This window comes from Spinacia oleracea, chromosome 6, assembly GCF_020520425.1.
Source record: "Spinacia oleracea cultivar Varoflay chromosome 6, BTI_SOV_V1, whole genome shotgun sequence".
In the NCBI taxonomy this organism is placed as follows: domain Eukaryota; kingdom Viridiplantae; phylum Streptophyta; class Magnoliopsida; order Caryophyllales; family Amaranthaceae; genus Spinacia; species Spinacia oleracea.
In genome coordinates, this window is record NC_079492.1 from 115,689,492 (window position 1) to 115,702,170 (window position 12,679).

General features: G+C 35.4%; 3 protein-coding genes across 3 annotated transcripts; 1 reads left to right on the forward strand and 2 right to left on the reverse strand.

The window, feature by feature from the left end:
• Positions 1-1,738: 1,738 nt before the first annotated feature.
• LOC110790922 (uncharacterized) lies at positions 1,739-5,784 on the forward strand. The gene is made up of 7 exons (XM_021995678.2): positions 1,739-2,215; positions 2,299-2,468; positions 3,207-3,418; positions 3,935-4,189; positions 4,322-4,408; positions 4,567-4,739; positions 5,252-5,784. The coding sequence occupies exons 1-7, from the start codon at positions 1,848-1,850 to the stop codon at positions 5,361-5,363; spliced, it is 1,377 nt and encodes a 458-aa protein (XP_021851370.2). The 5' UTR covers positions 1,739-1,847; the 3' UTR covers positions 5,364-5,784.
• Positions 5,785-6,518: 734 nt separating this feature from the next.
• LOC110790902 (protein LURP-one-related 7) lies at positions 6,519-8,863 on the reverse strand. The gene is made up of 3 exons (XM_021995657.2): positions 8,455-8,863; positions 6,914-7,114; positions 6,519-6,755 (listed from the first exon to the last, which is right to left on the reverse strand). The coding sequence occupies exons 1-3, from the start codon at positions 8,713-8,715 to the stop codon at positions 6,612-6,614; spliced, it is 606 nt and encodes a 201-aa protein (XP_021851349.2). The 5' UTR covers positions 8,716-8,863; the 3' UTR covers positions 6,519-6,611.
• Positions 8,864-9,086: 223 nt separating this feature from the next.
• LOC110790921 (RNA-directed DNA methylation 4) lies at positions 9,087-12,679 on the reverse strand. Its single transcript, XM_021995677.2, has 10 exons — positions 12,408-12,679; positions 12,244-12,324; positions 11,809-11,897; positions 11,139-11,213; positions 11,015-11,056; positions 10,390-10,535; positions 10,178-10,296; positions 9,774-9,855; positions 9,563-9,636; positions 9,087-9,451 (listed from the first exon to the last, which is right to left on the reverse strand). Exons 1-10 carry the CDS (start codon positions 12,538-12,540, stop codon positions 9,198-9,200), a joined length of 1,095 nt encoding a protein of 364 aa, XP_021851369.2. The 5' UTR covers positions 12,541-12,679; the 3' UTR covers positions 9,087-9,197.

The window sequence follows — 12,679 nt, forward strand, 5'->3', positions numbered from 1 at the left end:
TTAATAGGGTGTGCTATATTTTGGAACTTTGTTAGTTTTTGGTGGGCCGAGTTCCCTACTACTTCTGCTAGGATGGGTTGGAAGTGGTTGTTTAATATAGTTGTAAGAGGAAGTGTTCTAATGTTTGTAAAAGACCTTAAGTAGTTAATATTAATCTCCGTAGTTACTTAAAAAAAAAATGGCAAAAAATATATTGAGAGTTTTGGAGAATACGACTGAGGAAGTTTGATTGAATTTGTTGAAGAAGAGTGGAGATGGAAGTTGAGGTTGAGATGGTTGCCATGTTTGATGATCAAAAGAAAATGAGCAAATCGTTTTATTTTTTATATTTTCTTTTTAAAATTCATTAAATGTATTTTATTTTTTATTCAAAAGTCAACTAAATATTTAAAACTTATAAAAATAAGACACATGGCCTCTTTTGAGTAGGTTGTACCAGATTTTGGCCAATTTAAAGCGAGCGATCTCTAAAATTCGGCTTATTTTAAAATAATTATAGTTGCGATTAATTAAAACGAACTGGCTAAAGTTGGGATTATTATATTTCCTTTTGAAATTTCATACTTCGTATTTCTTAATTTATTCCGTAGTCCAAAGTCCAAACCTAGAAATTTTATTTCCAACAAAAAATAAAGTTTTGTCGATTGAACTTTTACTCTCGTGGACCATCATGAATAGGGGTGATGGACTACGCAAATTTTTGGCTATACCCGGGTACAGCCAAAGCTGGCTGTACCTCCATCTAAAACGATGTCGTTTTGTGTTGTTTAAAATGAACATTAATATACTGGTACAAAAATGAACATTTACTATTTCGGAAATGAACATTTATTTATTTATTTGGAATGAACATTTACTATTTTGGAAATGAACATTTATTTATTTGGAAATAAACTACAAAAATGAACATTTACTATTTCGGAAATGAACATTTATTTATTTATTTAGAATGAACATTTACTATTTTGGAAATTAACATTTATTTATTTGGAAATAAACAATATAGGCGCTTGTAAAAACATAAAAGACCAATGAAGTGAACAATTTCATTATGAACATTAACCATATATTTATTGTGAACAAACAAATAAACAAGAAAGAACAAATAATTCAACAAAAAAGAACAAACAATATAAAAAAGAACATAAAATTCCAGAAAAAAGAACAAACAATACAACAATTATGAACAATTTTATGATGAATTTTAAAGCCAACATGAAAGAATAAACAATACAACAATAAGTTTGATAAATGAATTTAAAAAAAACAAGAAAGAACAAACAGTACAACAAGAAAGAACAAACAATACAAAAAGAAAGAATAAAAGATTAATGAAGAGTTTAATTATGAACATTAACCATATGATTATTATAAACAAACAAATAAACAAGAAAGAACAAACAACTTAAAAAAGAACAAAAAATTCTTGAAGAAAGAACAAAAAATACAACAATTATGAAAATTTGATGATGAATTTAAAAAACAACATGAAAGAACAAACAGTACAACAAGAAAGATCAAACAGTACAACAAGAATGAACAAACAGTACAATAAGAATGAACAAACAATAAATAAAAAAGAACAAACAGTCAACAAGAATGAACAAACAATATGATCGAGCGTGTCGTTTTGGGGGTACAGCCAGAGCTGGCTGTACCCGGGTACATCAGTTAGCGATATGATGGACTATACTTCCTCCTATATCCACGCAATGACGGGATGGCCCATTTTTAATATATCAAGCCCAATAGATGAAGTTGAATCACTGCACCTCCATCTCCTAGTTTAGGAAACCATTTCTTCAAACTCCTTTTAGCAGCAAACATCCAAAAGCTCCGACGGCCAAATGTGGCGGCGTTTTCTAGCCACCGCTGGTACAGCTACGAGCCACCACCATTTATCCAATCTCACTCCAATCACTGCCGTATTAGCAAACGAAACCTCCCGGTTTTACTCCGCTAAACCCTCGAAATCGACACTTGCAAAGGTGAAAAAGAAGTTCAAAAGCGATGGAAAATCCGACGACGTTGGCGGCGGCTCTTCGGCTGAGCTGGACGCTGAAATGGAAGGGGATCAACTCCGTATAAGGTTGCTGGAAGAGGATGACAAGGATAGGTCGCTTGATGTGGGCCTCAATGGTCTCCCTCTCTTCACTTCCACCTCTTCTCTCTCTCTCCTCTCGCGCAAGGATACTTGCTCTTACATGAAATTCAGGTTGCCTCCATTTCCATTTTGAAATTCAAAATCTGTTGTATTTTATACGAATTTTAATTTGATTTTTGGTATTGAAATTTAAGGTTGGAGGATTTGAATGCTGCGGTGCCGGAGGGATTGCCGAGTGGGATGTTGAAGGAGTTTGATGATTCAAAACGATGCGCTTTGCTTGTTCGACAGAGCTTTTTGGATCTTCGTGATAATTTCCGGCGCATTGTTGATCCCCCTACTTGGTCCTCTTCTTCTGGTAAAGGTAGTTAACTATACTACTAAAACCCTAAACCCTAAAATCGTACCATATGTAGTTTGTATTTATTTTGCAATTTAGCTGCTTCTTAGATATGCTATGTTGAATAACTGAATCCTGAGTTATGGTAGAGTGAAATGTGGTTGTTTTGGGATTGATCAAGTGGTTGTGAACGTGTCGAACACCTGTTATCTATCTCAAGAATGGACCTTTAAGATGATTGTGTACACTAGGATATTCAAATTCTTGCAAATGCCATGAGAATGAGACTTGATAGGCTTTTATTTCTGCACTTATTTTGATTGCTCAATAATGTGCGGTGACATTTGTGTATTTGTTGTTGTTTACCAGTCCTGTTGCCTATGTTCTTCATTTAGCTTTTCACTTTCCGAGTTCTATCTGATTGCTCTGAGCTGAAATTGAGAAACTTGGAAGTTATTCAACAAATGATCAAGTTCTACCTGAAAGATCATTTTTCTGGTGATAACTAATTAGTTTATTTCGTATATGAGTACCACATTTGATGATATGGTTGTTGTTTTGTCAATTCTTAAGTATAACTTATTTGACGTTTCACAAGTTATCAGCTATTATGTCTTGATAGAGCAATCTGAGTAGGCAGCCTTAACTTAAAATGATGTTTTTTTCCTACAACTAGCAATTTTGCGTGGAATTGTTAATACATGATTTGCATGCTCATTTCCTAACTCTATCTCTGCACATGGAATGCGTCAATATTTTCAGCACCAAAACTTAGAAAACAGATTGTCTTGGATGGTCCTCGTAGCTGTGGCAAGAGTATTGCACTTGCAATGCTTGCTCATTGGGCTCGTGATGAAGGCTGGCTGGTCTTTTATTCCCCCAAAGGTCGTGATTGGACTCATGGTGGATTTTTCTATAAAAACCCAGAAACTGGTCTTTGGGATTCCCCTCTTCAGGCTGAAAATATTCTGAAGGCAAGTTCTGATTTCTGTCTTGAACTATTGTGATTAAACAATTGAAAGGTTGCATCAAAGTGACTATATCATCAAATGTCTCCACGGTAGACTGGTAGAGACCAGAGAGGATGTTAATTTAATTTCTGGTACTTCACAATTATCATCAATCATAAGTTTATAACATCATGGCATCATCATTAGCATGGCAGCATCAACAGTACCTGAATTCTTCTAAAGGAAGCTCTGTCTCGGGCAATATAGATTGTAGGGGGTCAAATGTGTGCAACATTACCGAGATGTGTTTCTATAGGATATACGATCATAAACACAATAAGTGAATAACTATCTGCTACTTGCAACAAATTAGTTTCCATTTTTTGGTAATTAACTCATAGTCTCATACAGTAAGTAATGCTCCGTATATGGATCTGTTATGCATGTCTTGATTCATATTTCTATATCCTAATTCATATTGTCTTGTAAATGTTTTGAAAGTTGCATATTTACCAAACATTCATTCCTCTCACTCTACAGGACTTCCTCAAATTTAATGAAACCTGCTTGCAAAAAATTCTTTGTCAATCATCTGATCCTATTCCACTAGGAGAAGGCGCCGGTGTGGGATTCTTGAAAGGAGCAGATTCCATGGCGATGCCAGAGGGTTCAACTTTATATGATCTAATCCAGATAGGAATTACTCATACACATGCTGCGGTTGGTGTGCTAGTCCGTTTGCGAAAGGAGTTATCGCTGGTGAAAGATGTTCCGGTACTTCTTGCGATTGACCAAGTAAGTCCTAAGTGCATTAGCTTCAATGACCTCTATTCCAACTCGACTGGCTGCCAATCAAGTTAAATTTGGTCAATTGTTAAAGATTTGCGTCTATCTAGGCTTACGTTCTGCTTATTTTGCTGGCTGCAGTACAACAATTGGTTTACGTTTAGTGAATTTGAAGAAGTTGTTACACCTCGCTCTTCAAGACCAATTCACGCTAAAGAGATTGCAACTGTAAGAACTCTCAAAATGTCTCTTAAGTCTCCGTTTTTAATGTGTGATTGTGGGCTCTTGTTCAACCTAGGTGTATACATAACTTGGCTGTAAAATATGGTAACATTGCACAGCTTGTCTTGATATAGATGGCTCATCACTAAATCTTTACTGTGCAGGTAAATGCATTCAGACCTATGACGCATGATGACATGATGGTTGGTGCATTCTCACATTCAACGGCAGTGGGGAAGCTGCGTAAAGACTTGCCTGATGTACCAGATAATGCTCGTGTTGATTTCCCTCGGTATACCCTGGATGAAGCTGCAGCTGTTTGCCATTATTACGTTAGGTATGCCTTCAGCTTATTGCTATACAATAAAACCGTCGCCAAAAGTTGTAGCATATGTTATAGAGGTTTATGGTTTTATCAATGTAGTTGTTCTTCGAGATTTTGCATATTTTTCTCCTCTTTTGTGGTTTGACCCTGCACTGCAAATTTTCTTGCCGGAATTAAATTGTCTACAAATGGGAGAGAAATTTTGTGGGTATTTGCCTGCTCGGAATTATATTTGCTCCAGGCTGTGGTTTAGTTGCCTCACTTTGAGATGGAGATCAAGTCATAAATTTTTCTGCATATATGCGGGACGGAACGGTTTATGAACTGCTGCTGCTCGTTTTAGTCCTTCTCATTGGATTCGTCTATTGTACCTAGCTGCACACATATTCCCACTGGGCCATTTGTCTGTGCCTGTGATGGTTTCTAAAACTGCATAGTCTTTTGTGTTAGAAATTGTTCTCATGTCTGATTGTGAAGAGCATAGTGGTTCATGCTTTGACCTTTTAACATTTTTACAAACGTAGGCAAAGGCTTATCCGCCGAGAAGTTTTCACAGAAGAGAAGTGGAAGAAGATGTATTATCTTGCAAATGGAAATGGATCAGAGATGAGATGGCTAGCACCCTTAATGTGGTGAATTATGTACAATCCAGTTGTCGGTTTGACTATTCAGCTATACATCCCAAGTCGGTACTACATATTTTGTACCTTACCATCCTGATTGCTAGCACCAGGAATAAGCTAGGTCCTGATGTTTCCTTGTAAACCCCATGGAGTGGTAGCAGTTTTTTTTCTTTTTTTTGAAGTAATTCTCCGTATTCCCTCTTCCCCCAAATAGTTATTTTGTCTCTCACTTCCTTTCTTTTGAGGGTTTTGAAACCAAAAAGAAAAAAGCAGAGAACTCCATTGGCCTGAATTTCAGGGCTTAATTTTGTATCTACTATGCAATTGATGATAGATATGTTTTTTGGTCTATTATTCTTTGGGAATGTTATAAATCTTGAATCTTGATGGTTCTACTCTTGCTGATTTATTCTATTGTCACTATCTTTCTTTTATGTCATGTTGCCCTTGCCATTTATGTTGTCCTATTTGCCTTCTCCATTTGGTCACAAGAGTTTGAATCAACTAAGAACATCTCCAGTGGTTGTAGCAATTTGCAAAAGTTTCACGCTACTAGCTTAAATGTTTGAGTGATTTTAATAAATTAGCTTGGAAAAAAGTGGTCCATAGAAATTTAAGCAATACTCCGTGATAAAAATAAAATGGATAATTATAAAGTGGACCTATTTAAATATCAAGCTAGCTTAGTAAATTAGCTTACCATTGGAATACAAATTAGATATAAAGTTAATTAGTTTAAAATCTTAGGTGGTATAACAAGCTAATTTGACAATTAGCTTGCCATTGGAGATGCTCTAAGAAATTAAATAGCAGAGCTCTCTGGCTATGTCCCAGAGATTGAAATTTGTTATGCCAGAACTGAAATTCACAGTCTCACTTGGAGACTTCCCTGAAAACTAATAATTTCATCAGTCAAACAAAACTAACTTCTGTACATCCTCTTTAACTACTCTACAAGAACATATCTATATGTCGGTGATGTGTCAAATAAGAAAAGTTGTGGGTAACAAGATGAAACACATCCTCACATACTGAGACATGAACCCAATTGCCAAACCCTATTTTCATATGACATTCTGCCTGACAGTCTAATGGTTTCAGGTAATTTTAATTGCAAGATGAAGAATGGTAAATGCAGGAAATCAATCCAGTGGCATAGACATGTAGATAGATCAAGTTTTTAACTTGCTTCAGTTAGAATTTCCTCTCAATTGAATGAAATGTTTTGCTTTCAAAGTTGTCAATAAATAAATAAATAAAATTATAGTTGTTTTCGTCCATCTAAAAATACCAAAACCAATGAAGCAAGGAAGTTATAATCGCTAAACCCAGGAAATACAGTTACTCTAAATTTGCTCCTCCCAACGAAATGCTTCCTAAAACCAAGCTTGTACATAAGATTTGTCTGCATCATATTGAAACTTTAGTCAAACTCACAAATAATACTTATGACAAGTGCAAGGATGCAGCAATAACAAGCGAAAGAAAGATGAAATAGTAAGCAGCTTATGAGTTATGATGAGCCAGGGCTGTAAACTGTTAGTGCTGAGTATCATGCATTACCTGAGCTACTATGAATTTGTCCTGATAAATGGTGCAAGTTCTCCAGAAAACGCAACCTCTCATTGCAAAATTTAAGTTTGCGCCATTCTCTCCCGCCAGAGTTACACTCAACTCTATTTTATTAAATGAATTCAGCTTCTGTTCCACCTTGAAAAACAGTTCCTCACAACCATCTCCCTTGAAGCCTTTCCAAGACCCGTCCTACATATAGACATAATAACTATAAACTAATTACTTCTCATCCAACTTAGCAGGATCCACAACCAAACATTGCTGCCAAAATGTCGCATAATTTCATTGCTCAAAGTCATCAAGTACATACAGCTCTGAAAAACTGATCACCAGTCTTGTTATTCTTGCAAATTAAGGTTCTGAAACCAGAAATTTTGGAGCAAATTCTGGGAAACTGAATGAACATTGATTTTGCAAACTACAGTTCTGAAAAACCACTTGTTCTTGAATGCGAATACATTACACAGGTGCAATTGAACTAACCGAGCACGTACAAAGACATAACAGTATAACACTATAACACAGAACCTATTAGGTCATGTTCTCTTCACCTTGTCATTGTTACTTATTGAATCAGATCTTATTAAATCAGACCAGACCAGACCAGATCAGACCAGCAACATTCAGACTAGACCAGACCAGACCAGCAACACATTCAGACCAGACCAGACCAGACCAGACCAGACCAGATCAGACCAGCAACATTCAGACTAGACCAGACCAGACCAGCAACACATTCAGACCAGACCAGACCATGAATGTTTAATTATTTATTATAATTATAATTATAATTATAATAATTAAAAAAATTATTGCTAATAACTAATAATATTATAAATTAATAATTAATAATAATAATAATTAATTATTAATTATAATTATAAATATAAGTAATAATTAATAATTAGTTATAATTAATAATTAATTCATAGTTATAATTATTAATAATTATTAATTAATAATTTATTATTATTATAAATTAATTATTAATTTAATTAATATATAGTTACCAATTTTTAATTATTAATTATTAATCATTAATTAATAATTAACAAATAATAATTTTTAATTATTCATTATTAAAACTTAGGTATTAGTTAATTTTTATTAAATAGTCATTAATTATTAAAAAAATTTAATTATTAAATAATTTAATATTAATTTTTAATTATTTATTACTTATTATTTATTATAATAATAATTAGAAAAGTTCAGACCAGACCAGACCAGACCAGCATGAACCAGACCAGACCAGACCAGCATGAATCAGACCAGCAAAATAAAAAATCAGATCAGACCAGACCAGACCAGACCAGACGAAGAGAACAGAGCCTAAGTGTGTTTTTATAATTAGTTTAGTTAGTTAAAGTCTCGTGGGGTCGTACCAGGGACACAAGATATTCCGTACTCCGTAAAATAAAATTACTGAAACAGTTTGACATCAATTGCAGAAACAGAATGAAGCACAATATCCCAATACCAAAATTAAAGGCAAAATTCAATAAAATAAAGAGGAGAGAGAAACTGACAGGAAACCGGAAAATAGTGACGAGAGGATTGCCGGAGGAGTCCAACAAGACACGCCCACGTAAGGCATGATCAAGTACCGGCAAAAGTGAAGGAGCGTCGGCAACTTTGAAGATCAGGTTGCCAAAAGCGTCGGAAAAGCGGACGCCTTTTCGATTTTTCTTCACGAATAAATCAATGGGTATTTGTGGAATTCCCTGATGAGCTTCAACAACTACCTCTGAACTTTCTCTCTCCTCTGAACTCAAAATCAAATTGGTCATCCCACTGAATCTAATTTTAATTTTAAGTGAAAATCTGAAAGTTTGACATTCTTATTTGCTCATATGATTCATATTAGCCAGGTTGAATTGGGAAAGAGAATCTGCCTTTTTCCTAATAATTGCACCAACCAGGCAACTTCCAACTTGCGTTTTTTATACGCATTATTTTCTTATTATTCAGCAAATAAAATTGCCGTAAGACACGAATTTGGATTAGGTAAACAGATTTGATTTCCTTCTAAAGTAAAATTTGGAGAAACAACTTTGATAACCAGATAAACTGTCTAGGTTATTTCATTCATTAAGTAATGATTGTTGGCGCAACTTTACCATCCAGCCATCGTTTTCCTACACTGTAGTACTCCGTAATATAGCAGTAATACACATCCATTTTTACAAGCAAAAGGCGGTGTCATTCTACTGCCGCTAAATCTCGAGAGAATATAATTAGTTACAGACAATGCTTGTAAGCCTAAAAAAACTCAACGATGTGCCCATCTCCAGTCCTCGTCGTCATCAGCATAATCATGAGAGTAATGATTGTTATGGGTTTCGTTCATCTCATCATCGGATAGCAGATCTTCTGATTGGTCATAATCCACTGCTTCCTCCGATTTTATATCACTTTCTGCTTCACTTTCCTTTTCTTCTGATTCACTCCCAGATTTTGAGGATTTCTCCTCTTCCTCATCCGAAGACTCCTCTTCTGGGTAATCATTATTTGGATGTTGCTCAGCTGACACCCAGAGTAAGAAATTTCATATCCTCATTAGATTAATGGTAGACTTGGAACAGATGATAAATCAAACATATCAAGGGTAGAGATGCATATAGAACTATAGATTACCATTAGAGTCGTCAGTTTCATAGTCTGAATCATTAGGACCATCATAGTGATAATCATCATCATCAACTTGAACCCTGACCAAGATTGTGCATAAGTAATAAGCATAAAAGAAAAAACATACAAAGGAAATGGATACAAAGGAAATGGATACAAAGTAAGATTGTACAAATAATGTATTAAGCCAGATAAGCGCACAAGGAAATTCGCATACAAAGGAAATGGATAAGATGCCTCTGTTTCATCTGTCTTTTCCATGATTGCATATATGTCGTACACATACTCATCAGCTGAATCTGCAAAGAGCAAGATTAGTTATTAACCAACAATTGAGCACCACATATTCGCATAATGATGTTCTCTTACAGTTTAAAGAAACAAGTTACAACCACAAAAAAGTTATAAGTCAATGCCGATTTGTCTCATGCCTGACCAGAAACAGTTCAAAGAAACACAAAAACTCACAGCTAAAATAACAATTTGAACACCCACCATCTCCTTTGTCTAATAAGTACTATCCACCAACACATGTCGATACTATAGTCTTTTGCGAGCACAGGCATAACAACAAAGAAAGCAACTTCGAAGTACACAAAAAAAGAAAATGTACAAACAAACCTTGTCTGGAAGCATAGGAACAAATGTCTGATTCAATCTCTTCTACAGCCCCAGGGACACACTCCCTTAAGAGAGGCAAGAATTTACTGAGCATCTCCTGATCGTCCAAAGAGATTTCTCTGCAATAATCAAAGTAATTATTGCATCTTTTTAAATCCACAATATTAAACAGGTACAATTATAATATGGGCACAACTGCAAAAGGGACTTACTCCTGCCTTTTCACCGTCTCGTCTTTATCAACACGGAGAACATCATAGACACGACATACTTCATCTAAAGCCTCATCATGGATTGCCTCTTTATTGCCCATTCTACGCTTCCATATTTGTTCAAAACGTGCACTTTTTGCAATTTCCTAACAGAGGAAAAAATGACACAGCAAATTAATGGATGAAGATTTTAAAACTTCACTGATGATACATCCTTTTGGAATAAAAACAAACAAAATCTGCTTGATGTTTCATTATGTCATAAATATTAGAAGAAATAATTAATTAAAGGTGCCCCAGGGAGACATGTCTGGTAATGAAGGGTTCCCTCATTAAAGAAAAGTAGCAGTGCGACAAAATGCATGTAGAGCTATTAAGATGAATTGATGATACTCTTCCTGTGGCTTAGACAACAGGTGAAGTCAATTTTTGTAGCAATTGAGACAACAGTGAAGAAACTATGGAAGAGAAAAGTGGTTCAGGTAACATACAACCAGGCAAATGTGCCTACTTGATGAAACTGAAATTGAAAGACAGTAAAGCACCCATAACTATATTGTGACAAACATTTGAAAATATTGTTATTGGTGATATTCATGGTTTGAAATCCCACGGAAGAAATTACCTCTTGTTCTTGCTTAGCTTTGGACAATAGCTGGTCATGCTTCTGCAAAGATCGGAGGCAAAACCAATAAAAAAAATTGCCTTTACTTATCCAAAACAGGAGAGGAGGGGAGGTCAGCACATACATTCTCTTTTTGGAGAGTGCGTTTTCGCTCTTTAGTGCTAGCTTTAAACTTGGAATCACCATCAGGAGTAGGTGGCTGAATACAGAGCATAAAGTAAGCAAACATGAGGACAAGAAGGAAAAAAACTTCTTGGAAACATTGGCACAGCTAGTCAAGGATCCGATTGCGGCAATGTTAGACAACATTTTGAATTCATTCACCAAGCACTCCTAAGGAAGTAAAGGTGAAAAACAGAACATGAAGCGGCAGATGCTACAAAATCAAAATCAAGTTCTTCTGGGAGGAGAGAGCATACTGGTCTACCAAAATGGAGGCCGGTCTAAAACCAAACATCTTCATCAGATACCTAGACAACACATACAGGATGTTTGTCCATCGTGGATTATCCCGCGAGTCCACATAACAACTGGGACGCATACTCATTCACCACCAATGTCCGAAAATAGCAATAGTATATACATAATAGTTTGGGACGTCTTACAAATATTGTCATAGCGATTGTATTTCCCAACATTTCCCGGCTAAATTTGAATTGATATACGGGAGACAAGGCCACAACTACAGCAAAGGGTATTTTGGTTATATAAGGTCGATCTTAGTTTTGAAGAGTTTGGACAATCCGACAATAATAACAATCATTTCCAGAAGAATGAATTGCATAAAAACTAACCACAAAGGATTGCAAAAAGTGAATGCTAGCTTCAGAGCTGCTAACAGTTTCGACATGTTCGACTAGGACCCTTTTGATCTTCGATTCCTCTGCCACAAGCACAAGTAATAATATGAATGAAAACTAATAGCACTAACATTTAACTTCCAAAATAAAAAAATATGTTGGTTGTTCTCAAATTCTCAACCCCAAAATTGCAACTTCACCAAAGTTTAAGCTAAACAATGAACAGAAACAACAATGGAAAATCATTTCAAGAACAAAAAGCAAAATTACCACATGCAACACTACTAACATATACGAAGTATTAATTTATATGAAAAAGAAAACCCAGAAAACAAAGGGCAGAATTCAATTACCAGATAAATTCACAACATGCTCCATAAATTAACCTAATTTACAACAATCAAACAAAATTACAATAAAAAACTATACCTTGAGTAGAAGAATCAGAAATGGATAGCTGACTAAAATCGATTAATGGACGCTTCACAGGTCTCTCATTGATTTCCAGCCCTGCATTCCAAAATCGTCAAAAATAAAATTTGCAATAATTAGGGGAAAATTTGAAAAGAAGATTAAAATAAAAGCGGGCATACAGAAAGCGTCAAGAGGAGATTGGTCAAGCTTGCGCTTAACCCTAACGATGACAGCCTTGTTATCGCCGTTGTTGTTGCTCGACAACCTTGAAATTGAAGAGCTTTCCCCGACTTCACCATTACTTGACTCCATTTTTTTGGTTCTCCCTTTAAGTTTGAGTTCAAAGTGGGTTAATTTTGCGGGTTTAAGGGTGGGTTTTGCCCAGGATTTGTGGGAGACCTCCAGAAAATGTTCTTTCACTGCAACTCGTACATGATTGATTGATACTTTC